Here is a 26,943-nt window from a genome sequence, read left to right as displayed (position 1 = left end):
TCACCACATTTCCCCAGTCAGAATCATTCCCATTTAGCACGACCCTTTGTTTTCTTTGTTTTAACTTTATTTCAAGCTTAACAAGCCACAATGTAGGACTGAGAATAGGAGATGCTCTTTCACCCACAGGGGTATAAACCCATGGAACCGCCTACCCGCCGAAGCCACAAAATGTTAAATTTTAAAATCCAACTAGGAAAGATCATCAGTTTGTTTTTATTAACAAGCTTAGGTATACACAGCAATGTACTGCTACCCTATTCTGTATGAAAGATTACACAGTATTGATAAAATACTAGCTATATGTTCATCTAATAGTCCCATCTCACAGGATGGTTAGTCATACATGAAATCACGGGAGAAAATACCTAGCTGCCCCAATGCAAAAAAAATCAACTTTGACTAATATCATCAGGACAAATAGGGGGAACTTTGACAAGCCGCCGGCTCCTGTTCACATCGATACCTCCAGTGTTAGTAGCCCCCTCATGTAAATTCAGGTAATAAGGCATAATAAAGCAATAATAAGGCATAATGAGGCGATAATAAGGTAGCCAGCACAGGTGTCAGGTTTCTTAATCTACGATGACGCAACACTCGCTCCCTCTCAATACATATTCTCCATAATAAAGTAATTTAACCCCGAGGGGATTAGTTCGTCTGGTGTAAAATGTGAACTGCCACCAGCGGAAATTTGCATGTGCATTTCTAGAGGGATTTTAGAAATTAGTTGAGACGATTTTAGAGAAATTAGAAGCCCAAGGGAGGTAGTGTTGGCGGCCTTGTAGTCAACCTTGGGCCAGTTGCCATCGATTACTGACAAACACGATAATTCCGGCTTTTTCGAATCATTTTTCACCAATAACTACTTATTTCGGTGATATTATTAACCTTTTATTATTTAAGATAAATATAAATTTGAATTTTAAGTTAGTGCATTTGTATGAAGAGATTAATTAAAACGGTATACATGTATATATCTATACAACGTGATGACACACAACTAATACCTTATTTATATTGATTGAATTAATATATCTGAACTTAAAATGAATAAGGAAGGAAGAGTCAATATGTATTTGATATTAATGAGGATATTAGATATTTATATCAAGATATTGATGGCGTAAAGTGTGTAAATATGGATAGTACGACAAGAGGTGACGCAAGCGACGAGGCCCGAGCGCCGCCATATCGTGAATCTCACGATTCAGTCGAGCTCTTGGACACGATGCGTATGGTTTTGGAGCCACAATATTTTTCATTCTTCCCTCAGGCAATATATTGGTGTTGTTTTAGGGATCCCAGGACTCTGCCTTCGTGAAGTGGTGTAAATCGTAGTGAACTAGCGTGTGTGCGCCGGGAAACATGCCACGGGAGAAGAAGGTGTCGAGGAAGGCTGCCGCCGCCGCCACAGCAGCAGCCACGGCCCTCACAGTTCCGGGTGGGTTTATGGCGTTTTCAAGTCCCTTTCTCTGTTATTTCCCGCCAGTTTTGTGTTTTTAGTGAAGGCCTATGAGCGGCAAGAGGGGTCATTAAGGTACATGAGCCGCGGGGAGATTATCGAGGCCTATCACCCCTCGATGCACAACCTTTATGCCAAAGTTTTCTTGTGTTATGACTACTGTAACATTACCTACAGTTACCTTTAGTTCACTTCACTTGTAATGAATGAGATTGGGTGGATATGAATAGGAGCTGCCTCGAATGGCCAATAGGTCTTCAGTTACCTTCATTCTTATGTAACTTTTATCACAACTTTTTAAAGCCAACGAACACTTAACTTAAGTTTGAGTGGGCGAGACCATTATGTTGTGTGTGTTGAACACTACTGACCAGTTGTGTTGCTGGTGGGGTTAAACACGCCTCTTCGACCACAGTGTTTTGTCCTGTTGTCAGGAAGCGTATATATATATATATATATATATATTGTTAGGGTAATATGTATTGGCTTGGGGGTTAGGCTGGCTTGGGTAAGGTTAAGGTGGTTGTAAAGTCTGTTGGGGATGTGTTGTGTGTGAGGTGACTCGACCCCCACCATATGGGGGGGGTACATGATGGGGGCTGTGTATTGGCCTCTATAAAGCTTATTAGGCTTATCTAACTAAAAGTATAAAGATACTATATATGCTAATGTCTTCTCTAATTCATCAATGCTGTAATTTAAAACAATGTGGCTGTTCCTGCACCTATTAAGTGCCTGGCCAATGGGGAGTGCATAATTTAAATGAAAAAGTACCTTAATGTTTAAAGAGTATGTTTGGAAACTAGTCACATTGTACACACGATTTGAAAACATACCTAACAACACATTTCAAGATGTTCCTAATAATGATCCAACCACTTGGGGTTGATGGTAGAGCGACGGTCTCGCTTCATGCAGGTCGACATTCAATCCCTGACCGTCCAAGTGGTTGGTCACCATTCCTTCCCGCCTTCCCATCCCAAATCCTTATCCTGACCCCTTATAAGTGCTATATAGTTGTAATGACTTGGCACTTCCCCCCTGATCCCCTGATAGTTCCCTTCCCTTCCTAACACAACAGATTTTAAGACCTAACCTAACACAGCCTAATGTATGCTAATACAGTACTGTATTAGCATAGAACTTGCTATGCTAATACAGTACTGTATTAGCATAGAACTTGCTATGCTAATACAGTACTGTATGTGCTAATGGTATGTGCAGTTTTGATAATTGGGAAATGGGCTTTGCCATACTGTTGTGTGTCATTTGACCACACACCAAAAGTAACATGCTGGAGTGAAAGAGTTGGTAGGAAGTGTGCGATAAATATGATTGTGTGCGTGTGTTCCCTATTGGGACTACTGGGAACTTGGTCTATACAATACATTAAAAAGCAAGTGGGCAGATGGGCACTGAAACATAAGAAGCAATCAACAATGTATATCCTCCATTAAATCTATTCTAACCCTTTTGATCTCAATAAATGGCAGAAGGTCAAGTGAGATTTTCAGACCTTTACCTCATTTTTAGGTGCTATTGGTTTGTACCGCATCAGTGACCCACTTTCCTTGTGAGCAATGTCTGCCAAGGTTCAAGCCTTCAGCAGGAAAGGACAATTGACTATAATTCTTAATTGCTTGTCCTGTTAATCCAACAGTAATAATTTGTGGCCTGGCTGTCAACTGATTGCATTTCATGTTCCAGGATGTTACACCCCCCCAGGAAGCAGCCTGTAGCAGCTGTCTAACTTCCAGGTACCTATTTACTGCTAGGTAAACAAGAGCATCAGGGTGAAAGAAACTGCCCATTTGTTTCCACCTCCATCGGGAATCGAACCCGGAACCTCGGGACTACGAATACGAAGCGCTGTTCACTCGGCTGTCAGGCCCCCTCCCCCCCTCAGGCTAGTTAACAATTCCAAAAGACAAAATACTGTTTTCGGAATAATTGATTTTTGGTGCACCATGGGAATGTCATTTTAAAAGGTTCACAGTGCAGAGGTTACGCTTAGAAATAAGGTCTAAAATTTTGGTTAAAGAGCAAAAAAGCAGTGAATGGTGCAATAGTTTCATATTTTACAATAGTGTCCAGGTTGTGGGGCTTAATCTTGAAATGTCTTACAGCTGACTATGCACTTTGGTCAGTTGGTAAGTAATGTAGTATGATGGGAAACCTTTCGACAATTCTTTGTCTTGAGTCTGTTGCATTCTGAGATGTGGAGGCATAGGCAGGCACCTTTCACTTCAGCTTCTTAAGTTGAGTATATCTTGACCTTTGTAAATAGGGTGAAAGTGGTTACACATGTATTTATTGGTGCCAGGTTGTATCGTTCACCATTTGTTAGTGCACCAGCTGTGGAAGGTGTGTGGTTACCTGTTGGGTGCCGACCTTGTTAGTACACCAGCTGTGGAAGGTGTGTGGTTACCTGTTGGGTGCTGACCTTGTTAGTACACCAGCTGTGGAAGGTGTGTGGTTACCTGTTGGGTGCCGACCTTGTTAGTACACCAGCTGTGGAAGGTGTGCTGGTTACCTGTTGGGTGCCGACCTTGTTAGTGCACCAGCTGTGGAAGGTGTGTGGTTACCTGTTGGGTGCCGACCTTGTTAGTGCACCAGCTGTGGAAGGTGTGCTGGTTACCTGTTGGGTGCCGACCTTGTTAGTGCACCAGCTGTGGAAGGTGTGTGGTTACCTGTTGGGTGCCGACCTTGTTAGTGCACCAGCTGTGGAAGGTGTGTGGTTACCTGTTGGGTGCCGACCTTGTTAGTGCACCAGCTGTGGAAGGTGTGTGGTTACCTGTTGGGTGCCGACCTTGTTAGTGCACCAGCTGTGGAAGGTGTGCTGGTTACCTGTTGGGTGCCGACCTTGTTAGTGCACCAGCTGTGGAAGGTGTGTGGTTACCTGTTGGGTGCCGACCTTGTTAGTGCACCAGCTGTGGAAGGTGTGCTGGTTACCTGTTGGGTGCCGACCTTGTTAGTGCACCAGCTGTGGAAGGTGTACTGGTTACCTGTTGGGTGCCGACCTTGTTAGTGCACCAGCTGTGGAAGGTGTGCTGGTTACCTGTTGGGTGCCGACCTTGTTAGTGCACCAGCTGTGGAAGGTACAGGGGCTGCCTTTCCCCAACGTAATGAATTATAACTATTATTTAACATTAATCTACACTTATCCCAAAAATGTTGTAGTAAATAGCCAAAAAAATGTAAATATCTACGTACAGTATATGAATAAGCCATAAATTGTGGCCAGGTTGAGCATAAAATAGTCTGGGTTCCTTACGTTATGCAGTGTTGTACAGTTGAGTACTGTGTGTTAAAGAACATGTATTTAATAATGGCAAATTGCATGCATGGGCAAAAATGTGATTAGGGGTTTCATCACACACACAAGAGGGACGTTACCTTCTTGGTGAGGACTGTCGAGGCTATAAACCCAAACACTTGGCTTATCACGTGTACCCTTGATTTGTGTATCTGTCTGAAGATTATGCTGATCAGGTATTTTAATTAGCCCTATGTCTGTAACCCATTTTGATCCATCTCTAAAGACTGGTGGAATGATAAATTGCCATGGAAGTAACTGTACCCTGGCCAAATCTTCCCCAAATTATTCATTATCTAGAATAAATAGTAATGCATGGTTGCTTTGTCTATAAGAATGTTTAGCACATGTCCTTCATGTATAATGTGCCATATAGGAGTGGTTAATGGTTGACCTGGTTAAGTGGCAACCCTCTTCAGCAGTCAAGTTCATTATTTTTGTTTTCTCAAGAACAGTATTGCAGTTTATCTAATCAGCTGATAATTGTCACAGCTGACGTTTCTCATCTTTGCCTCTAACCACCACAGATTTTTGTCCTGCTTTTAAGTATCACCTAAACATGATACATTAAATACAGTTATGTGAACAAAGAATAAAGGAAAAAGAACAAGACCTTTTTTGCCCCCGTATGAACTCTTTACGTATAGCATAGTATCTGGAGTATACCCAGAGTGGGTTCTGGGAGTTGTTTTCATCTTCAAGCCCTGCCTGGGGCCAGGCTTAACTTGGGATATTTTGGTGCTGCAAGCTGTTGCTGCCCCTATTATATAGACTAAACATTGATATAACCATATTGGGTTATAGTTGCACTTATACACAGGATATTTGTATACTGTACAGTATATACAGTACCATTATGGTCTTAAAATACAGTAGCTTGTATACTTCTAATTGTTTTCTTGTGTACAAGGTCATGCTTTTCTTTTAACTAGTTTCCCTCTTGCCATTACAGTATTACCTTTGTTGTGAACCCTCAGTCAGTTTTGTTTTCCCTGCCAAATAAACAATAGCTGACCAAGGAGTATTGCATATCATTGTAAGGAAATGCATGAGCTACTAAATGCAATTGGCTGAATGTCATTTTCTGTGTGTTGGTATCCAATTTGGGGTTTTCTTTTAACATATACATTGTCCAACCCATCCCCTTAACAGCAAATTGCATTTTGACATACTTGCCCCAGGCCAAAAACTGTCGTACAAGAAAATGGTAGCGGGGCTCGAAACTGACATACTGTAATGTCACTTTATTGTTGGTGGATTCTCTGGTAGGTTAGGATAGGGCACTATAGTACGACAGTTACTAGACATTGGAAACACTGGCAAGAATGGGCTGCATTATCATCCAAGAACAGTTTAGTATTATCCAATGATATATGCCCTGGAGTGTCTTTCCTCGGGTGCCCAGTAATTGGTGACTACCCAATTGAGTGTTGTGCAAGGAAAGATATTTTGAATATACTGTATTTGTCTAGTATGTATTTTGAACTGAAAGTTTTACTATAAAGAATTTAGGTACAGTAGTAGAGTACTCTTGTCTTCTCATGTAGTGGACAGGTAGTTCTACTCACATTGTGCCCACACTAATGGTTATTGGTTTTGGGTGTGATTCATGTGCAGGATTTTGTTGATGCATTATGCCCATGTGACCAACCACTTGGGCTGGACGGTAGAGCGACGGTCTTGCTACTTGCCGGTCGGCGTTCCACCCTTGACTGTCCTAATGGCTGGACAACATTCCTTCCCTCTATCCTAATCCTTTACCTTATCCTCATTCCTTCCAAGTGCTATATAGTTGTAATGGCTTGGCATTTTCTTCTGATAATTACCTTACCTGTGTACTCCATATCCAACACATTGAAATTGAATGCCTTCTGTTTCCTTTTTTCAGTGTTGTTGTTCAGAATTTACTGTAACGGGTGCAACTTTAAAGTTGCTCCCATAATTACTGGGTAAAAGATTAATTGGTTATACAGTAATTGGTCAGTTCTCAGTTCTTGTGTAGGTGCATGAGGTAGAGGTTATCTTGAGGTTATCTTGAGATGATTTCGGGGCTTTTTTTTAGTGTCCCCGGGCCCGGTCCTCGACCAGGCCTCCATCCCCAGGAAGCAGCCCGTGACAGCTGACTAACACCCAGGTACCTATTTTACTGCTAGGTAACAGGGGCATAGGTTGAAAGAAACTCTGCCCAATGTTTCTCGCCGGCGCCTGGGATCGAACCCAGGACCACAGGATCACAAGTCCAGCGTGCTGTCCGCTCGGCCGACCGGCTCCCTCAAGGTCTACATTAGCTTGTCAACAATGTCTTCACTGTTTGTATAATGCTTCTGAAAGTTGGTCTTTATTATTTTTTAATTGTTTGGTTTTCCCCGGCAGGTGTTGCTGGTGAAGAGGAGGACACTGTAAGTGTGGGCAGCGACCGCACTGACTCCACAGCTCAGCTCACCGATGGTGTGTGTTGTGTATTCCATACTCAAATTGTGTGTTCATTTGTATTGTATTAATGTATGTACCTTCTGTCCATTTAGTCATGTTGAGATAATGTACACAAAATGCTCCACTTTGGCCAGAGTAAAAGTGCTACAATATTTGGATTGTGAACAATCATTTATAAATGATGTGCATTATAGGCTTGAATAATACTGAATTTGCTTTGTGCCAATTATCACTAATTGTATAATTTCACATTGGTATAACAAAAAGTATTTGATTGTGACAGCCCCTTAATTAGAAGTGTTGTGTGTCATGGAACAATATGGCAGTACTGTACTGTTTAGTGATAACCATCTCATGGTACACTAGTAGGCAGCTTGTGTGAGTGCTGATGCATGATAATTAGCTCATACCTAATAATGAAGAGACTTGGTTGCCTTCAGCTGTGACCTCCCCAAATTTATGGAGAAGCCAAAACGAACCAGCTGATGAGGAAAATTACTATTGATTAGGAGACAAGGTGTGTGACTATAAGGCTTGATTATTCAGAATGTTGATTATCTAGTGATACCTCTCGTGGAGAACCACCCGAGTTTGGTAAAAATGCTGGTAGAAAAGTTTACCCCGAAAATGCTAACTGAGGTGTCGCATTTAGAACACCTGTCAGTCCATGAACTGCAAGAGGATAGGCACATGTCAGTAAACATCGTTTAAATCCAGGGAAATGAGCCAACACTGGCTTGACACCACCTGGTTAATCAAGAACATGATGGTCATCCTAAAATTTGGTTGAGGAATTTGTGGGTTGAGCTACAAATTCAAATAGAAGTGGGCTGTAAAGAATGTTCTTTTTGTATGGGAAAACAGCAGTAACTCAACCTAGAAGGAACATATTACTGTGATCATCTTTCTTTCCAAGTGCAAAATAAAGGGGTAGATGACTGGGTAGGATCTAGACACAAAAGGGGGGTACAGGCAACATGTTTAAATTAGACTTTTAGAGACAGTGTGAAGGACCCAGGTCCAAGCCTGCCAGAAGGTGTCCAAATGTCTTCCCACCATGCTGTCACAGGGGGCATACCACTAAAGGGGGTTAGCTATTTTGTCCATTGTAGAGCCCAAATATTTTTAAAATGCCCACATTCTTGAAGGGCTGAATAACAGGTTTCAATTGAAATGTATGGTGAAGTGGGAGTTGAGAACTGTTGCTGCTTTCAAAATTCAAGCAATTTCCTCTGGAAACAGCAGCAGAGATGCTGACGAGGCCAACAATAAACAAAGCAATCAAGCAGACTTCAGAAGTATCCCCAAAAAAGTCTTGGCTAAAAGCACAATGAGTGACAAAGTACAATCCTGTGGCTAGCAGCAAGAATAACAGCAAAGTCCTGGATAACATGTACTGTGGCTAAACAGTACTGCAGAGGCATTTGTAACAGGAGTGAATCCAAACCAGCCATGGGCGGGGCACAAAGTTTAAATAGTATATCTAAGTGTTGGTGTGTATGGGGGTAAATGTATGTGTGGGGGGGAGGGGGGATGCTTAATTTGCATAAATTTGAGCAAGTAAAGCCTTATACTTGGAATTAAATATCTGATTTGTTAAGCTAAATCCTGTTTAAATATTTAAGCTAAATTCATTGTTTTAAATGTCAGTAAACTTAAACAAATACTATATGCAAAAGTAAGTTATATTGTTAGTGCTAATGAAAAAAAAATTGCCCCCCCCCCCACTAAAAAAAATTAAAAACCTAATCTGCTTAATTCATTAGGGAACTGGTTGCAATTACAGTAACTTAAATTAGCTAGTTTACTGTACTTGTTCATGCGAGAGAATGATGCAGTTTAACGAGCACTTGGGATAGGGGCAATAATGCTAAATTTGGTTGACAGATGAAGGAATATCAGAGCTGGAGACGTACGAACAGAAGGTGCGCGAGGCCATGGACCTGGCCTTGGAGAAGTCGGTACATACCCGCACCAATGCTCTGATATCCCTCACCACTGCTTTTCAGAAGAGGTTGGTAGTACTCGGTTATTCTCCTCTTTGGAGTTCCTTTGAGGTACAGTATATTCTAACCAAATCTAGTAATAGCTTTACACTTAATTAATGATTCAATTAAATTTAGAAATAGTTAAGGAAAAAGTACTTTCTAAATGCCTTAGATGGGCATTTCTCAACCTTTGTACCCTTGAAATAATTCTAGGTTGTGCTTTATATGAATACAAGGATTTCATTGTCAGACAATTTCTGTGTTAAATGGGAGTTAAATGAGGAAAATTAAACAACAATGACTCAAAAATACATATGCATTTTATTCAAATTAGCATGTTTATCACCAACTCATGTTGAACCCCTAGTTAGCTGGTTGAAAAATGCTGCTCTAAATATTCCACTTGAATATGTGAGTGCTTTCAAACTATTACCTCAATGCAATACATCTTGGCACTTATAGAAATGCTTTAGTTTCTCTTGTTACTACTGCTGCAATTAGTTAATTTCATAATGCACTTTTTTGTTCAGAACCCTCGGTAACTTGTTAGCTTCTCTTATGTTAAGAGAAGGCCTTTTGGTTTGAGAGGAAGCCATTTAGATCTAGCCAAACTCATTTGTATGTTTCCTAACCGATGCTTGAAATGCACCATGATCCCACATTTATTTTGTTACCTGGTAATCTGTCCCTTAAATCACCCACCCTATTTCTAAGCCATTGTTTACCCATATCTTTCGTGAATGTAAACTTCTTAAATTTATATCCATTGTTTCGTGTTCTATTTAGTGTTAATATACTTAACACCCTATTAATATCCCCTTATAACTCTACAGAGTGTTGACACCATTCCTTTTGGACCATCACCAAACCATAAGTGACTTGGTTGAACGGTCACTGAGAAAAGGCAGAGGGCCGGAGCAGGCAGCCGCGGCAAGACTGGCATCTCTTCTAATCCTCAGTCTGTCGCAATTAAACGAGGCAGAAGAGGTTAGGCTTCATTTCCCTGCATGACAGGCATTGGGTTATGTAGAGGATGGGGTTGACGGGCTTGATGACATCTGAAATAAATGTGCATATGTTTAATTTTTTATTCAGTCATTTATTAACACTTTCGCTGCCGCATGCCGCAGAGTGGGTCGAGAGTTGCCTGTGAGCTCACCACAACACTCCAATGTTTATACTATTTTTCAGCTTTCTCACCTCAATTTTCGTGCTACGTTGTTCAATTTGGTATCAAATTGTTCGCAATAGAATGCTGTAAAGGGTTACAGTATTTGCATATAGGAACATAAGTCGCTTTTCTATACTTACGATGAACACTCCATAACTTTTCCCTCAAATGTTTCTTTCACTGCTTTCTTCATGAGTGGCTTTGTACTTGATCACTATTCATCTTGAAGTTAATTTGCAGTGTTTATAAAGCTGGTAACAACAAATACTTGAGATAAAATAACCGGAATAGGGAAACTTTTTCGACTCGAGGTCATGGCTGTCACAGGTGAGAGCCTCCAGCCAGGTCACGAATAGTGAGCCTCCAGCCAGGTCACGAATAGTGAGCCTCCAGCCAGGTCACGAATAGTGAGCCTCCAGCCAGGTCACGAGAATAGTGAGCCTCCAGCCAGGTCACGAGAATAGTGAGCCTCCAGCCAGGTCACGAGAATAGTGAGACTCCAGCCAGGTCACGAGAATAGTGAGCCTCCAGCCAGGTCACGAGAATAGTGAGCCTCCAGCCAGGTCACGAGAATAGTGAGCCTCCAGCCAGGTCACGAGAATAGCGAGCCTCCAGCCAGGTCACGAGAATAGCGAGCCTCCAGCCAGGTCACGAGAATAGCGAGCCTCCAGCCAGGTCACGAGAATAGCGAGCCTCCAGCCAGGTCACGAGAATAGCGAGCCTCCAGCCAGGTCACGAGAATAGCGAGCCTCCAGCCAGGTCACGAGAATAGTGAGCCTCCAGTGTGGGTAGATACCCACACGGCGGGGTCAGGATGCCACATGGGGTATACAGAGAATGGAAAGACAGAGTGCATTTTTAAAGACTCACATATTCAGACAATAGGTTGAATTTTTACAAACTTTCTAATTAATGACGACGTTTGCGTCATCACTCACTCCGCGTATTTTGGTTTTCTGCTGCATATTACAGCATCAGGCAGCGAAAGTGTTAAAATTACTGCCTCGGAAGCATGATTACTGTATCACTTGTGAAACATTTGAAAATAATGTACTAATCCTTCAGCTGAGAACATCTACTAGGCTTGTCTGACGTGACTCAGTAGTGCGAGCCGTACATCTATCCACATTCCATACTGGACAGATGGAATGTGGCACGCACTTCGCATTAAGAAAACAAACATCCCATAGGCCGTTGGAGTGTGAAAATTGCAGAGGAGTGAAGGAATACTCTCACAAAAATTTAAGACAATTTACTCTAAAATCAAAATGAGCAAATAACACATGGAAAAATACCCAAAAGCTCTTATTGAACACACTTGGCTAGCATACAAGAGAAATAACACACCACAAATAAACTTATTATAACACAAAAATAAGGGTGACACAAATTACAGTACACTATTTACATAAGAGCACTTAAAACCTGCACACAAAGAAGTGGGAGGCAAGTGACGTGCAGAGGCAGGAGTGTTGATTACCCGAGCACTTGATGAGAGAGACTCCTGAGGTGAGTGAGGTCATGGTACAGTGCTGCATTTATACCCTTGTTGGTGACGTCACATCCTCTGTCACTGAGGCTTGGAACGAGGAATCGGCACCGTAACAGGCAGTTACCTAGACATACAAGGAACCGTCAGGTCTTGCAGTTGCACACTTTCCTGGGCCTCTCAGGGTAGGTGGAGGGTGTACTGGTGGTGGTGTCCAGACATTCGTCTGGATTAAATTCCATACCAGTTGTAATACGCGGTATGCAGAGCAGTTTCCTCTATGCTGAGGAATTATGTGACTTGATTTTAGGCTTGGTGTAAGATTTAAAACTCCCACGGATATATGGGGCTCATTACTTCCTCATGTGTCTGTAAACAAATTCCATCTTACAAAAGAAACATGGGCACCCCTCGTGGGTGCGAGGGCCTCGGTACCAACACAGCAGCCATGTGTAGATCATGCAGCAGCATCACCAGCTAATGACACCGCCATGCAGCTCATGCCCACAGTGTCGCTTAATAATGATGAAATAAATAAGTACAGTATTTGCAATTATTTATTGATGGTGATATAAAAAAATAGTCCTGACAGATTATATACAAAAGTTCAAATATCAGTAAACCTAGTGCTGGTGGTGATGTTCCTAAAGCGAGGTAGACAGCCACAGGACACTGCTGCTGTTTGATGCCTCTACACATCATGGGGGACCTCATGCCACTTTTGAAAATGAACATGTGAAAAATTATTCATGTTCAGGATTTAATGACAAGGATTTTGGCTAGAGGTAGTGATGTGTATAGCATATTGGGGTGAGTTTTGCATTTTCATGTGCCGTTGGCAATGGGTGAGTGTGTGACTGTGCCATTCATAACTCAATTGTTACGAGATTATCACACTTGGCAGAACTGCTTAGTGGTTAGCAACAGTACATAAACATGTAGATAATTATGTATAACGTGTGAATACAGTGTGATAACATACAAAATGGTATGTTTTATTGTTGTAATATTATATTGCGGTGCAAATATTACACAAACATATGTTATACATATTCTGTAATGTAGATAATGGAATTGAAAGTCCTATTCATCACTGCTTTTGAAAAAATCAAAGTACTGTACTGTGCACTGTTATGGTGTATAAACAAGTGGTTTGTTATATATCAAATGTGTATAATGTGTATACACACCTCCATATCAACCTACCCTGGCTTTGCGCCCTGGAGAGGCCACTCCAGACCAACAACCAGATCGCAACTCTCTCATGAGACTGATGGATGCCTACTACACTACTACTACTATAGTGTGTGATAATAGGAAAACTTTTATTGTTTGAAGAATATAATATTGTGCACATACAGTATTAGTTACACAAATGTATGTGTTTATTGATGTTCTGCACGTTTCTTTAAGGAAATTTATCAAATTACACACTATTGTATAATTATGAAAAAAAGTGCAGAAACATGTTGGAAACATATAAATATATTCGGGGGAACCCTTGCTGTCAGCCTGGCGAGAGGTAAATAGAGAGGAAGGGGGAGATTGAAAGAGGGTGGGAAAGTTACTTGCATTATATCTAAATACAGTATATCTAAATTTATAAATACAGTATTGTATGAATATATTGTATCTAAATAGGCTGGCCCGGGTGTCTCGTTCATCAGCGCTTGTGAATAGGTGACGCCATTGCAGTATTTCCTCACTCCACCATAGCCAAAGCAATTCTTTTAAACTTTTCTATGATGAGGGAATGAATTTTAGCAATATTACAGAGCTTATTTTTTTATTTTATTTTACGTGCGTACTAGAGTGTTTCCACACAAAACAGGTCATAGTGCAGGGGTTAATGGCTGCTTGTGTTTTATATGGTTTTATGTATTATAAAGGGAGAGTATTCATCTAGTTGTATTCACCTAGTTGTGCTTGCAGGGGTTGAGCTCTGCTCTTTCAGCCTCTCTCTCAACTGTCAATCAATCAACTGTTACTAACTACTAATTTTTTTGTTTCTCTCCTCTCTTTTCTCTTCTCTTTTCTCTTTCTCTCTTTCTCTTTCTCTTTCTTTCTCTTTCTCTTTTCTTTCTTTTCTCGTCTCTTTTCTCAGTTTTCTCTCTCTTCTCTGTTCTTTTCTCTCCTCTATTTTATCTTTTCTCTCACTTTTCTCTCGTTTTTCTCTTCTCTTTCTTTTCTCCTCTCTTTTCTCTTTTCTCTCTCCTCTCTCCTCTTTTCTCTTTTCTCTCTGTCTTTTCTCTTTCTTTATCTCTTTTTCTTTCTCTTTCTCCCTGTTTTTCTCTCTTCCTTTCTCCCTCTGTTTTTCTCTCTTCCTTTCTCTTCCCCCCCCCCTCAGAAGCAGCCAGTAACAGCTGTCTAACTCCCAGGTACTTATTTACTGCTAGATAACAAGGGCATCAGAATGAAAGAAATTCTGCCCATTTTGTTTTCTTGCTGGCACTGGGAATCGAACCCGGGCTACAAGATTGTGTGTCCAGCGTGCTGTCCACCAGGGCCCCAGTATTGTAGTCAATACAGTAGGTTTCTTAGCTTATTAATTTTGTAAAGCGTGAGAATGTTTTTAAAAAATTTTTTTATCTTGGATTACAGGTGTACAAGACTTTGGAGCCTGTGTTGACTGTTGCTGTGACCGATCCCTCTGGACCTCTGGCCGGACGACAAGAATGTGCATATACTTTGGCTTTGTCTGCATTCTTGGCCTGTCATGATCTAGCCGATGTTACCTCTGCCATGAACACACTCCATTCTGTGTTCAGTGGCTCTTTACCAAAGGTATAATTTATAAATGGTTTCCCCTCCTTAGCATGTTATATTATGAATTTAAGAGCTTTTCAAATAAATGCATTTAAATTTTCTTTAGTTTATGTAAATGCTGTACTATTGATCATCAATCTGCACTTAAATCAGTATGGTAAAATAATCTTGGTAATTGCAGACAGTACGTAAATCACAGAATGGCTGAAAATTAGATACTCAACCCACACATTTGAAAAGAAAAAGTGATGCCATTTCAATCCATCTTGAATGATTATCGCACTTGATAATGGTCCAAGACAGACCAGGGGCCAGATTCACGAAGAAGTTACACAAAAACTTACGAATCTGTCCATCTTTTCTCGATCTTTGGTGACTTTGTTTACAATTATTAAACAGTTAATGAGCTCCGAAGCACCAGGAGGCTGTTTATAACAATAACAGTTGATTGGCAAGTTTTCATGCTTGTAAACTGTTTAATAAATGTAGCCAAAGCCATCAAAGATTGAGGAAAGATGTACACGTTCGTAAGTACTTGCGTAACAGCTTCGTGAATCTAGCCCCAGAACATTATCACTTCCTTAAGTTTCAGATGCGTGGGTTGAGTGTGTAAACCTAGTACGGTAACTGTTTGAAAGTGTTATATTGCATGTCTTCTTTTTTGCTATTGATCACAGACTAGAAAAACTTTGTAAATAATAAGTTTTCTCAATAGGGTAATGGGGAGCTGCCTAGTCATCCGCCTGCTGTAACAGCTCTACACACCGCTGCGCTCAATGGGTTTTGTCTCCTGCTTTGTCTCCTCTCACCCACCTCCGTCTACACTATGGCCAACAAGTAGGTCTAGTTTTCTAACTAGTCGTGTAATCTTTTTGCAAGAAATGAGTATCTTTGTATTCCTTTTTGTGGAAGTAAGTAACTTCATAATTACAAGTGCCCTGTGAAATTATTTTTGTCAATTAACGCTTAAATGGCTCCAATTGATATTTGCAATTACCTCCTGTGTCTGGTTCAACAAATGTATTTTTTTTCCGAACTATTTTCTGTGGGGAACCCCATCGGCTCCCTGAAGCTATCCAAACTACCCCCTCCTCCGATACTGGAGGGGGGGTAGCGCTAATGAGCAGAAGTGCTAGTCGTATGAAGGGTTGCTTGTTTGGTTTCTGTTGAGAGTTATTTTGATCTTTTGGGATGTAGATTGCACAGGTTAACCAGACAGTGGTCCGTTTGGATTCACCTATCGTTCTGGGTCCTTTCCCTGTTGATGGCAATTATGGCCTTCTTTAGATGTAAAGTGCTCATAAGTCACTGCTCCATGCACAACCTCTCCTCTTACAAATTATGTCGGAATTTGGCCATTTGCCTATATGGCCGAAAATGGACGTAATTTGAAAATAAAAAAAAGTATTTCTGTTTTTTGTTTTTTCCAAAACAGCAAGTTAAGTCCTCTGGTAGCTTAGATTAACCTACCAGAGCTGACAGGAAGTTCTCCTAAGGTTTCAAAATGTCATGAAAACTGTCAAGTCATTAATTGAAAGTTTCCTCTCCTAATCTTGCCTAGTAAGCCAGAGGACTCCAAACAGAAAACGGGACAGTTCATCACTTTCGCTAGCTAATTTCATTTCAAATTACTGAAATTTGAAATGTTTCATCCATTTTTGGCCATAGTGCTCATACGAGCGAATGTCGTGACGCTGAACCCCGGTTCATTCCGAACACAGCGATTACACAACACACAACACCTTGTCTCAGCAACCGTTACTACCACCGTGTACTCCTACACACACCAGACCCTTGAGGCGTACCACTAGGTTTGTACTGGAACACAATGAGTGAACATATGGAAGGTATTTAAAGGCCGTCGGGTTTTGTCATTTAATTACAAAGAATAGACTCTGACAAATAATAACATATTAACATACTCTATTGGGTAAATACACTTCCAATACCCATAGACCACTTGACCTCCGCGATCACCAATTGCACTCGTAACTTCCGACTAAGTCCCTAATACGGAATGATTACTACAATGCTCCACACCCGGTTAGTCTTTCAACCAAAACTCACATACTGCAGACTTAACTTCGTCACTACAATCACATCAGGCTCTCGCATAGCTGTCTGCTACACTTCACTGCTGCCACAACGGAGATCCAGAGGACTTCTCAGTTCAACTCCCACAATCAGACTGGCTCCAATCAGCCATCTACCTCAACCATTTCACCCCGCCTCTCAAGGAAGGTATAATCCGATTAACCTTATCCCTAGAAGCGGTAATCTTGTTCCTAGAAGCCTGAAGAAGAATAATTCCTCTTTCCAGGAATTATTAATTTGGCTAAGTAGCTGCGGTCTTAATCCCTTGACCTTTCTTAGATATGTGATCCATAGTCTGTCTACTTAACATGTACTTCCAATCATCATTCGTTAAGTGTTGTAGTAATGATCCTCTAGCTAATAATTCCTACTAACTTGTGGATTACAACACGAAAAGCGACGTTATTTTAAGATTTTAAGAGGACTGGTTACCCTGCACCTCTGAGAGGACCAGGTTCTGGCTTGTGGTTCCTGGTAGGCATAAGAACTCCTGTGACGGGTGACCCCAAACTAATACAGTATAGCGCACAACAGTTTGGATAACTTCACGGAGCCTCCAGGGCTCGAGCAGAAAATGGAGTTGCGATACATTCAACACTGGTATTTTTGTCATGTGCACTAATAGAAGAACATTTCCCATCAATATTTGTTATGTATTTGAAGGTAATTTTAGCTGCCCCTTTTTTTCTATAGATCATACATAAACTTCACAGTTGTATTTTCAACAAAATTTCTCTATTTTGGAGACATCATAACCAAATTTAAGAATAGATTTGCATTTATATTTAGTAATATTAATGAAATCTGGCAAGAGAGTGGTTGAGATTGTGTGCAGGAACCAGGGAAACGGGCAGCACTGGGGGAAATCATGCATGCCAATCAACACACAATGTTCAAAATGTCCTGCAACCCAAGGTACAAATATAATTGTATAAATTCAAGTGTTGAAACACACGTGTGTATATTTTCTTAAACCCACTTTAGTGTAGTAGTCAAAAAATAAAGCGGTGTGGTAAATTTTGTAGATTTTGATCTTTTTCAAATTTTTGGAGCTTGCTTATATTTTTACCTAATTGTGAATGGAAATAATTTTTATCAGCATGTAAAGTTCATAAGAAATATTTTGACAGATTACTGAGGGAGATGTTTGATCTTCTGGGCTGCAGCGACGTAGATCTTCGCATACAAGCCGGAGAAGGTGTGGCTCTTCTGTATGAAGGTGCTCGCACTCATGATGATGATTACTATTGGAATAGGGAGGGAGAACTCTGCTCTGCATTGAAAGGTTAGTGTAGAGAAAGATTAGAGCCTCATTATTGACTGCTTGTATTGTTGACCTGGTGTTGCTTCTCAGTAGTATGCTGTTAGCATACATCTCTTGAGGCTTATGTGAGTTACCTTTATTTGCAGCCCTTGAAATCCGACATAATAATTTATATTTTAACCAGGTGTGGGGTACAGTGTAGATACCCAACACGTGGGTACTGCAACTTGGGATAAAGGCAATATAAATTGCACAGTGCACAAGATTGCACAGCATTGCAACCATGGGTTAGCAAGCCTAGCCAAGAGACCAGCATTCTCTCACAATATGGTTTTGGAAAAAGAGGGAGCAACCCAAGTTAAATTGTTTTCATCTTATGTCTGGCAGCAGCATATTTTATTCTGCAAGTGGGCAGAACTAGGCTCCTGCAAGTGGAATGTTGTGTATTTAAACGGCAACTTATTGAGCAGCAAATGCTGCCTGAAAATATGAGGCCCAAAAAAGCTGAATGCTATATACAATTGATTTAAATGTTAACTAAAGACACTTTAATTTTTTGTGTGTGTGTGGGAGGGGGTTCCTTGGATGCTCTTATTCCTAATAATTTTGTAATACAGTACATACAGCTTTAGCTTGCATGGGTAGCCTGGCCGTGATATGGGGGCTATCTGCTCCTGCAACCCTGCTTTGGTGGTTGGTGTAATTTTGTATTCTGTAACTGGTACGTAGTTAGTAATACTTAAATTTTCCTAGCATTTCTAGTTGCTGCTGGCAGTGTGTGTTATGGCTACTGATGGCTGTGTTTTTGTGGTGTTAGCTGGTGTCTTGGTGCTGGCTTGAGGCAGACTTATCCACTAGTTCTTGTAAAAAAATTGTCATGATAGGGAAAAGGTCGCCATAAGGCTAGTGAGTGACAAGTCATGGGTGGATCATATTAGCTCCGATTCAGCATCAATGTATCTAGCTTATACTCAACACTCTAAATTTTGAATTTTTTCAGAATTGGCAACAGATTCCCACAAGTTCAGAGCCAAGAGAGATCGCAAACAGCAGCGAGCTTCATTCAGAGATGTTGTTCGGACAGTTGAAGAGGGAGAGGTACCGTGTGAAACTGTCTCAGTAGGACCACAACACCAGAGACAAGAACTACTGTTAGATACGTGGTCTCTCAAGTTGCAGTACTCTTCATTGTGTCGTGCTCTAGCTCAGGGACTTAGCACTCATATTACCTTCAATGTTGGGGTAAGTAGACTTAAAAGTTGTATAGAAATGCTATTTAGCTTCTCCACAGGGACCCAGAACCAGGAGAGGCAATTAGCTTACCTGGGTATGAGATCTTACCGATTGACTGTAACCGGCAACTGTTGTCAAACCTCAGAGAACGTGGGAGAGAACGAGAGGGAATGCAGGAGAGAGCGAGAGGGAATGCGGGAGAGAACGAAAGAGAATGCGGGAGAGAACGAGAGAGGAGAGAGAACGAGAGGGGAAGAGGGAACGAAAGAGAGATAGGGGGAAAGAGGGAACGAGAGAGAGAGAGAGAGAGAGAGAGAGAGAGAGGGAACGAGGGAAAGGGGGAACGAGAGAGAGGGAAAGGGGGAACGAGAGAGAGGGAAAGATGGAACGAGAGAGAGAGAGTGCGAGAGAGAGAGAGAGGGAAAGATGGAACGAGAGAGAGAGGGGGAAAGATGGAACGAGAGAGAGAGAGAGAGAAAGATGGAACGAGAGAGAGAGAGGGAAAGATGGAACGAGAGAGAGGGGGTAAAGAGGGAACGAGAACACTATCAGTTTTTATCCTGCCACTTGGATTACCAGGTAGTTTGAATACTGACTCCCCAAATTATGTTAATAGGCCTAAATATAAGTACTGTAGCATGTATATTCAGGTGTGGCCCATGATTATTTGAACTGCTCATTATGGAGAAACTTACTACAATGCCACAGTGCTTAAATGATGAAGAAAAGCCCCAATACAAATGCAAGTGTATTAAAACCGAAGAAATATTAGATGCAATATACATCCTTTATTAAGGGACTAAACAATTGTTTAGAGTACTGTATCTAGATTAAGGATGTAGGTTGCATCCCCCAAAAATTTTTGGTTTTAATACACTTACACATGTATTGGGTCTTTCCTTCACCTTCAATGATCATCATGCTAAGATGCAGTACTTCTTTGGGAATAATTGGGAATAATCTTTCTAAGTATTAGTGTAAATAATCCAACACAAACTTTCATATAAAAGTGATGGCATTTCAGTCCATCCTGGACCCTTAAGTCTAGGATGGGTTGAAATGGTCACGTTCATTTCATGTGTGTGTGGGTTGGGTTATTTGTTTTCAGACACTTTATGGCTCGATCATAAAATAACGATTGTAAAGAATGTCTTCATAACTTTCAGGTACGTGATGTGTTCAGCCTTGGCCCTCCACCAATACAACTAGATCGCAACATGGCTGCTTTGGCACGTCGCGGTCAGAAGAAGCCCAACCGTGAATCCCCTGCCAGTAAAGCGCGCCAGATGGCCCGTAACAAGAACCGTGACAACAGGGCCGCTGCTAAAACTTACGACGACTGATTTATCCAAAGTCATGACCAAGCTCCTCAACTTAAAGCCACCAACATTGCATCATTTTCATCCATGATATTTAACACTTCTCTAGATAAATATTGTCTATTTAGAGTACTAAATTTTTATATCATTAAAACAAAAATTTGGAGACCTATTAAATTGTTTTACCTTTATTTTTTAAATTAAGAAGGCATTTTTATCTCTTTAAACTGTTACTTTGTTTAAAAATGTAAATAATAACTATAGAACAGTTTTAGGTAAAATTTCTAAATATTTAAATGCTTTCTTAATCAGAAAATATTAACTGGAAACCATTTTCCTTATTTTAATTTTTGTGCCAATCTTTATGATTGATGACATGCTTCACGTGTCGGTCATACATACCTTCAATGAAGAGTTTTAACCATCTTTGTTGTAACTTTATTGTTTACCATACGAAGTCAATGTTTTATCTTTATATAAATAAAGCAAAGAAGTTTCTGTTCGAATGAAGATAAGTTGATAACTTTATATAGATTTCCTGACACATGCTAAGTTTTCAGGTGATGAGGTTAACATTTTTTCATTTGGTTAATAAATTGTGCATGAAATCGTGTTTAAAATTTCCTTGTTAGGATTATAATTCATGGGGTATGAACTAGACAAGAGAATATGATGGCAAGTGAGAGGACTAGTTCACTCTTACGGCAAGTGAGAGGACTAGTTCACTCTTACGGCAAGTGAGAGGACTAGTTCACTCTTACGGCAAGTGAGAGGACTAGTTCACTCTTACGGCAAGTGAGAGGACTAGTTCACTCTTACGGCAAGTGAGAGGACTAGTTCACTCTTACGGCAAGTGAGAGGACTAGTTCACTCTTACGGCAAGTGAGAGGACTAGTTCACTCTTACGGCAAGTGAGAGGACTAGTTCACTCTTACGGCAAGTGAGAGGACTAGTTCACTCTTACGGCAAGTGAGAGGACTAGTTCACTCTTACGGCAAGTGAGAGGACTAGTTCACTCTTACGGCAAGTGAGAGGACTAGTTCACTCTTACGGCAAGTGAGAGGACTAGTTCACTCTTACGGCAAGTGAGAGGACTAGTTCACTCTTACGGCAAGTGAGAGGACTAGTTCACTCTTACGGCAAGTGAGAGGACTAGTTCACTCTTACGGCAAGTGAGAGGACTAGTTCACTCTTACGGCAAGTGAGAGGACTAGTTCACTCTTACGGCAAGTGAGAGGACTAGTTCACTCTTACGGCAAGTGAGAGGACTAGTTCACTCTTACGGCAAGTGAGAGGACTAGTTCACTCTTACGGCAAGTGAGAGGACTAGTTCACTCTTACGGCAAGTGAGAGGACTAGTTCACTCTTACGGCAAGTGAGAGGACTAGTTCACTCTTACGGCAAGTGAGAGGACTAGTTCACTCTTACGGCAAGTGAGAGGACTAGTTCACTCTTACGGCAAGTGAGAGGACTAGTTCACTCTTACGGCAAGTGAGAGGACTAGTTCACTCTTACGGCAAGTGAGAGGACTAGTTCACTCTTACGGCAAGTGAGAGGACTAGTTCACTCTTACGGCAAGTGAGAGGACTAGTTCACTCTTACGGCAAGTGAGAGGACTAGTTCACTCTTACGGCAAGTGAGAGGACTAGTTCACTCTTACGGCAAGTGAGAGGACTAGTTCACTCTTACGGCAAGTGAGAGGACTAGTTCACTCTTACGGCAAGTGAGAGGACTAGTTCACTCTTACGGCAAGTGAGAGGACTAGTTCACTCTTACGGCAAGTGAGAGGACTAGTTCACTCTTACGGCAAGTGAGAGGACTAGTTCACTCTTACGGCAAGTGAGAGGACTAGTTCACTCTTACGGCAAGTGAGAGGACTAGTTCACTCTTACGGCAAGTGAGAGGACTAGTTCACTCTTACGGCAAGTGAGAGGACTAGTTCACTCTTACGGCAAGTGAGAGGACTAGTTCAAAGCCTGAGAAGGGGGAGAGGATTGGTCTGCTTGGTGTTCCCACAATCTTGTATACAAGTATGAGCCAGTAGACACCTTAATTATCTCCAAATTCCCATTTCTCATTACTTGCTTCAGGTAGCTTATAATCAACTGGTAGTTCTTGCCTCTGAAGCCAGAGATAGGTGTATATATGCATACTTGGGATCAGAATCAATCTGTTGTAGATCCCTTCACACATTGGCCTGCAAGAACATGATAGTTTATTCCCTTGCCAAGCTTGCTGTAAATAGACAATGTTGAATTTAATCGAACTCTTCCCTTGTGGACACTTTCATGTTGAGGGGGGGCTCTTATGTGCTGCCTTTGGCGGTGTCTTTTAATAATTACTTATGTTCTTCCTGCAGGTGCGATGGGGTAGCTCCTGCTTGCTGTGGCGGTGGACAAACTAAATAAATACATACATAAATATTTCCCATACGTAGGTCATGTGCATGTACCTCGTGTTTCTTCATCTGAGAGTTAAGCCTACCCAGGGGCTGCAGCCACTGAGTATAGGGGCCACACTGGTGTGGGGAAGGGTTGCAAAATGGGAGGTTCCCACCTGAACAATGGGCTCGTCTGGTTAGCCCTACCTAGTTACAAATTGGGTCAAGTGACCATTGCGGGGTTGGTCCCTGGGATTCCACCTAAATTATGTATTTGGGTAATAACTTGATTGGACCATGCTTTGTTGTAGCAATGTTATAAAGGTTTTGTGTTCATAATAATATATATGTTCTCCCTGGTGTGATCTTCACGTAATGAACCAAAACCAATTAATTAATAATAGTGTAAATATATAACAAAAAACACAAACGTGCATGATAGAATCCATTATCCGGAGAACCTGCATTTGTAAAACAAGTAAACAATTTCTTAGTTTATTATACTATTAAACAATTAACAAATGCTATATTATCATATACCACAAATAATCCAGGCATGAAAATAGAGAATAATTACATTATTTACATAACTAGAATGTAGAGGGAACATAATATTTAGAGAAAATATATAATATACCTAATATCATCCTCGGCAATTGTGCCACTAACTCAGATAATAAAAAACAAAGTCCACTCACGGATGTCAACCAACAAACTCGCACTAAATATAGGCAAGATCTGCTACATATTGTATCTGGAAGCAAATTATCAAACCAAATTCGCCTTCAGATAGATATTGTCAACATAAATAATAAACATGAGGGAAAAGTTCGTAGGCTTATACATAGACCAAGGAACTTGAGTATAACTTCAATGCTCATGTACAACACAGCCAAAAAACAGTCTCAAACTGTTGGTATACTCTCAAAGATCAGATATGTTACACAAATCACAATAGCGTGATACATTAAATGAACAAATCCACAAGGCCGTGGTGAGGACCACGACCATGTTGTGGCGCAGTTGACTAAGGCGCGTCTGGGATCATCCAGGACGTAGGTTCGAACCCTCATCACAGCCTTGCGGATTTGTTCAGATATGTTTCCCCACTCTGTTTTCCTTACACCACACTACTCACTAGTCTATCCCTATTAAACTGCCATCCCCAGCGATGGCGGAGACAAATGGGCAGAGTTTCTTTCACCCTGATGCACCTGTTCGCCTAGCGGTAAATAAGTATCTGGGAGCTAGACAGCTGTTACAGGATGCTTCCTGAAGTGTGAGTGTGTGGAAAGAAAAAAAGATCGTTGATTGACAGTTGAGAGGCTGGCCGAAAGAGCAGAGCTCAACCAGGTCAGCACAACTAGGTAAACACACAGTATCTATGCCTGGGTTACAGCGCCGCTCCTGTGCCAGGTAAGTCCACTACGGGATCACCATACTTGTAAGTCCGTTAAAAGTTCCGTGCTACTTTGAACTTTTTGTTCCCAGTTGTTGAATCAACAACAACAACAGTGCTCGGGGTTCAATCAGCACAAGGTGCCTCAAGCCCAGCATCATCACCCAGCACAACTCTGCTGTCAGAACTATAATAAAGTGTTGTCACACAACATGCAGCCCAGGTTTAAATCTCTAAACCATGATGACCATACAACCACTCCACACATTCTCAGCCTAACAACTCTTTGATAGTTGTAATAGAACCCATGCAGTGTTACCACGTCTGGCTGGCTGCAGTGTTACCATGTCCGGGCGGCTACAGTGTTGCCACGTTTGGCTGGCTGCAGTGTTACCACGTCTGGCTGGCTGCAGTGTTACCATGTCCGGGCGGCTACAGTGTTGCCACGTTTGGCTGGCTGCAGTGTTACCACGTCTGGCTGGCTGCAGTGTTACCATGTCCGGGCGGCTACAGTGTTGCCACGTTTGGCTGGCTGCAGTGTTACCACGTCTGGCTGGCTGCAGTGTTACCATGTCCGGGCGGCTACAGTGTTGCCACGTTTGGCTGGCTGCAGTGTTACCACGTCTGGCTGGCTGCAGTGTTACCATGTCCGGGCGGCTACAGTGTTGCCACGTTTGGCTGGCTGCAGTGTTACCATGTCCGGGCGGCTACAGTGTTGCCACGTTTGGCTGGCTGCAGTGTTACCACGTCTGGCTGGCTGCAGTGTTACCATGTCCGGGCTGCTACAGTGTTGCAATGTTTGGCTGGCTGCAGTGTGACCATGTCCGGGCGGCTAAAGTGTTGCCCACGTCTGGCTGGCTGCAGTGGTGCTACGTCTGGCTGGCTGAAGTGTTACCAGGTCTGGCTGGCGGCAGTGTTACCATGTCCGGGCGGCTACAGTGTTGCCACGTCTGGCTGGCTGCAGTGTTGCTACGTCTAGCTGGCTGCAGTGTTGCTATGTCTGGCTGGCTGAAGTGTTACCACGTCTGGCTGGCGGCAGTGTTACCATGTCCGGGCGGCTACAGTGGTGCCACGTCTGATTAGCCGCAGTGGTGCCACGTCTGGCTTGCTGCAGTGTTGTCACGTCTGGCTGCCTGCAGTGTTGCCACGTCTGGCTGGCTACAGTGATACCACGTCTGACTGGCTGCAGTGTTGCCACGTCTGGCTGGCTACAATGGTGCCACGTCTGGCTGGTTGCAGTGTTACCATGTCCGGGCGGCTACAGTGTTGCCACGTGTGGCTGGCTGCAGCATTACCATGTCCGGATAGCTGCAGTGTTGCCACGTCTGGCTGGCTGCAATATTACTATGTCCGGACAGCTGCAGTGTTGCCACGTCTAGCTACCTGCAGTATTACCATGTCCGGATAGCTGCAGTGGTGCCACGTCTGGCTGGCTGCAGTGTTACCATGTCCGGATAGCTGCAGTGTTACCAGGTCCAGATAGTTGCAGTGTTGCCACGTCTGGCTGGCTGCAGTGTTGCCATGTCCGGGCGGCTACAGTGGTGCCACGTCTGGCTGGCTGCAGTGTTGCCATGTCCGGGCGGCTATAGTGGTGCCACGTCTGGCTGGCTGCAGTGTTGCCATGTCCGGGCGGCTACAGTGGTGCCACGTCTGGCTGGCTGCAGTGTTGCCATGTCCGGGCGGCTACAGTGGTGCCACGTCTGGCTGGCTGCAGTGTTGCCATGTCCGGGCGGCTACAGTGGTGCCACGTCTGGCTGGCTGCAGTGTTGCCATGTCCGGGCGGCTACAGTGTTGCCGTCCCGACACGAACACCAAACGTGTCCTCGTGGTATCTATTTTCCTCCTGAAGATGAAATTAAATAACAAATAATAATTATAATCTCAGAGTTTTTGTAACACTTAACAACATTCTAAACATAAATAATTATACACTCATGACTGAGGGTGAGATTATTGGCGTGTCATGGGGTCCAACACCTGTCATGGGGCCAACACCTAATCTAATCTAACCTGATCTAAACTAATAAACTAATCTAACCTAATTTAATCTAATCTAATTTGATCTAACCTAACCTAACCTTAAATAACCTAAACTAACCTAACAAATCTTAATCTAATATAACAGTGTAATTAGCTTCGTAAATATATAAATTAAATTGAATGAATCACTTGTTATTACTCCCCCCCCCCCGCGCTGAGAGCTTGAGGTGAGAGATGACATATTCTCTCTCACTTTGAGCTGAGAGACGACACATTTCCCCTCACCTTGAGCTGAGAGAGGAGACATTTTCCCTCACCTTGAGCTGAGAGATGAGACATTCCCCCTCACCTTGAGCTGAGAGACGAGACATTCTCCCTCACCTTGAGCTGAGAGACGAGACATTCCCCCTCACCTTGAACTGAGTGAGGAGACATTCTCCCTCACCTTGAGCTGAGAGAGGAGACATTCTCCCTCACCTTGAGCTGAGAGACGAGACATTCCCCCTCACCTTGAGCTGAGAGACGAGACATTCTCCCTCACCTTGAGCTGAGAGACGAGACATTCTCCCTCACCTTGAGCTGAGAGAGGAGACATTCTCCCTCACCTTGAGCTGAGAGAGGAGACATTCTCCCTCACCATGACCTG

At 42.3% G+C, this 26,943-nt stretch overlaps 2 protein-coding genes across 3 annotated transcripts in view; one reads left to right on the top strand and one right to left on the bottom strand.

Moving 5' to 3' along the window:
• The first annotated feature begins 1,171 nt into the window (after window positions 1-1,171).
• Ifrd1 (Interferon-related developmental regulator 1) lies at window positions 1,172-21,146 on the top strand. Its single transcript, XM_045736986.2, has 9 exons — window positions 1,172-1,444; window positions 7,155-7,229; window positions 9,102-9,228; window positions 10,036-10,189; window positions 14,464-14,646; window positions 15,344-15,465; window positions 17,853-18,007; window positions 18,987-19,228; window positions 20,386-21,146. Exons 1-9 carry the CDS (start codon window positions 1,369-1,371, stop codon window positions 20,560-20,562), a joined length of 1,311 nt encoding a protein of 436 aa, XP_045592942.1. The 5' UTR covers window positions 1,172-1,368; the 3' UTR covers window positions 20,563-21,146.
• A 2,254-nt stretch (window positions 21,147-23,400) lies between these two features.
• The window catches only part of LOC123754516 (nitric oxide synthase, salivary gland), a 32,693-nt gene continuing 29,150 nt past the window's right edge, over window positions 23,401-26,943 (bottom strand). For both annotated transcript variants that reach the window (XM_045736985.2, XM_045736984.2), the window contains one exon: window positions 23,401-26,160. In XM_045736985.2, coding sequence (XP_045592941.1) covers window positions 26,101-26,160 — 60 coding nt within the window. In that variant the 3' untranslated portion in view covers window positions 23,401-26,100. The remainder of the gene's footprint in view (window positions 26,161-26,943) is intronic.

Source organism: Procambarus clarkii, chromosome 18 (assembly GCF_040958095.1).
Source record: "Procambarus clarkii isolate CNS0578487 chromosome 18, FALCON_Pclarkii_2.0, whole genome shotgun sequence".
NCBI lineage: Eukaryota > Metazoa > Arthropoda > Malacostraca > Decapoda > Cambaridae > Procambarus > Procambarus clarkii.
Note: the sequence above shows the minus strand (reverse complement) of the source record. Positions and strands in the feature narration are given on the sequence as shown.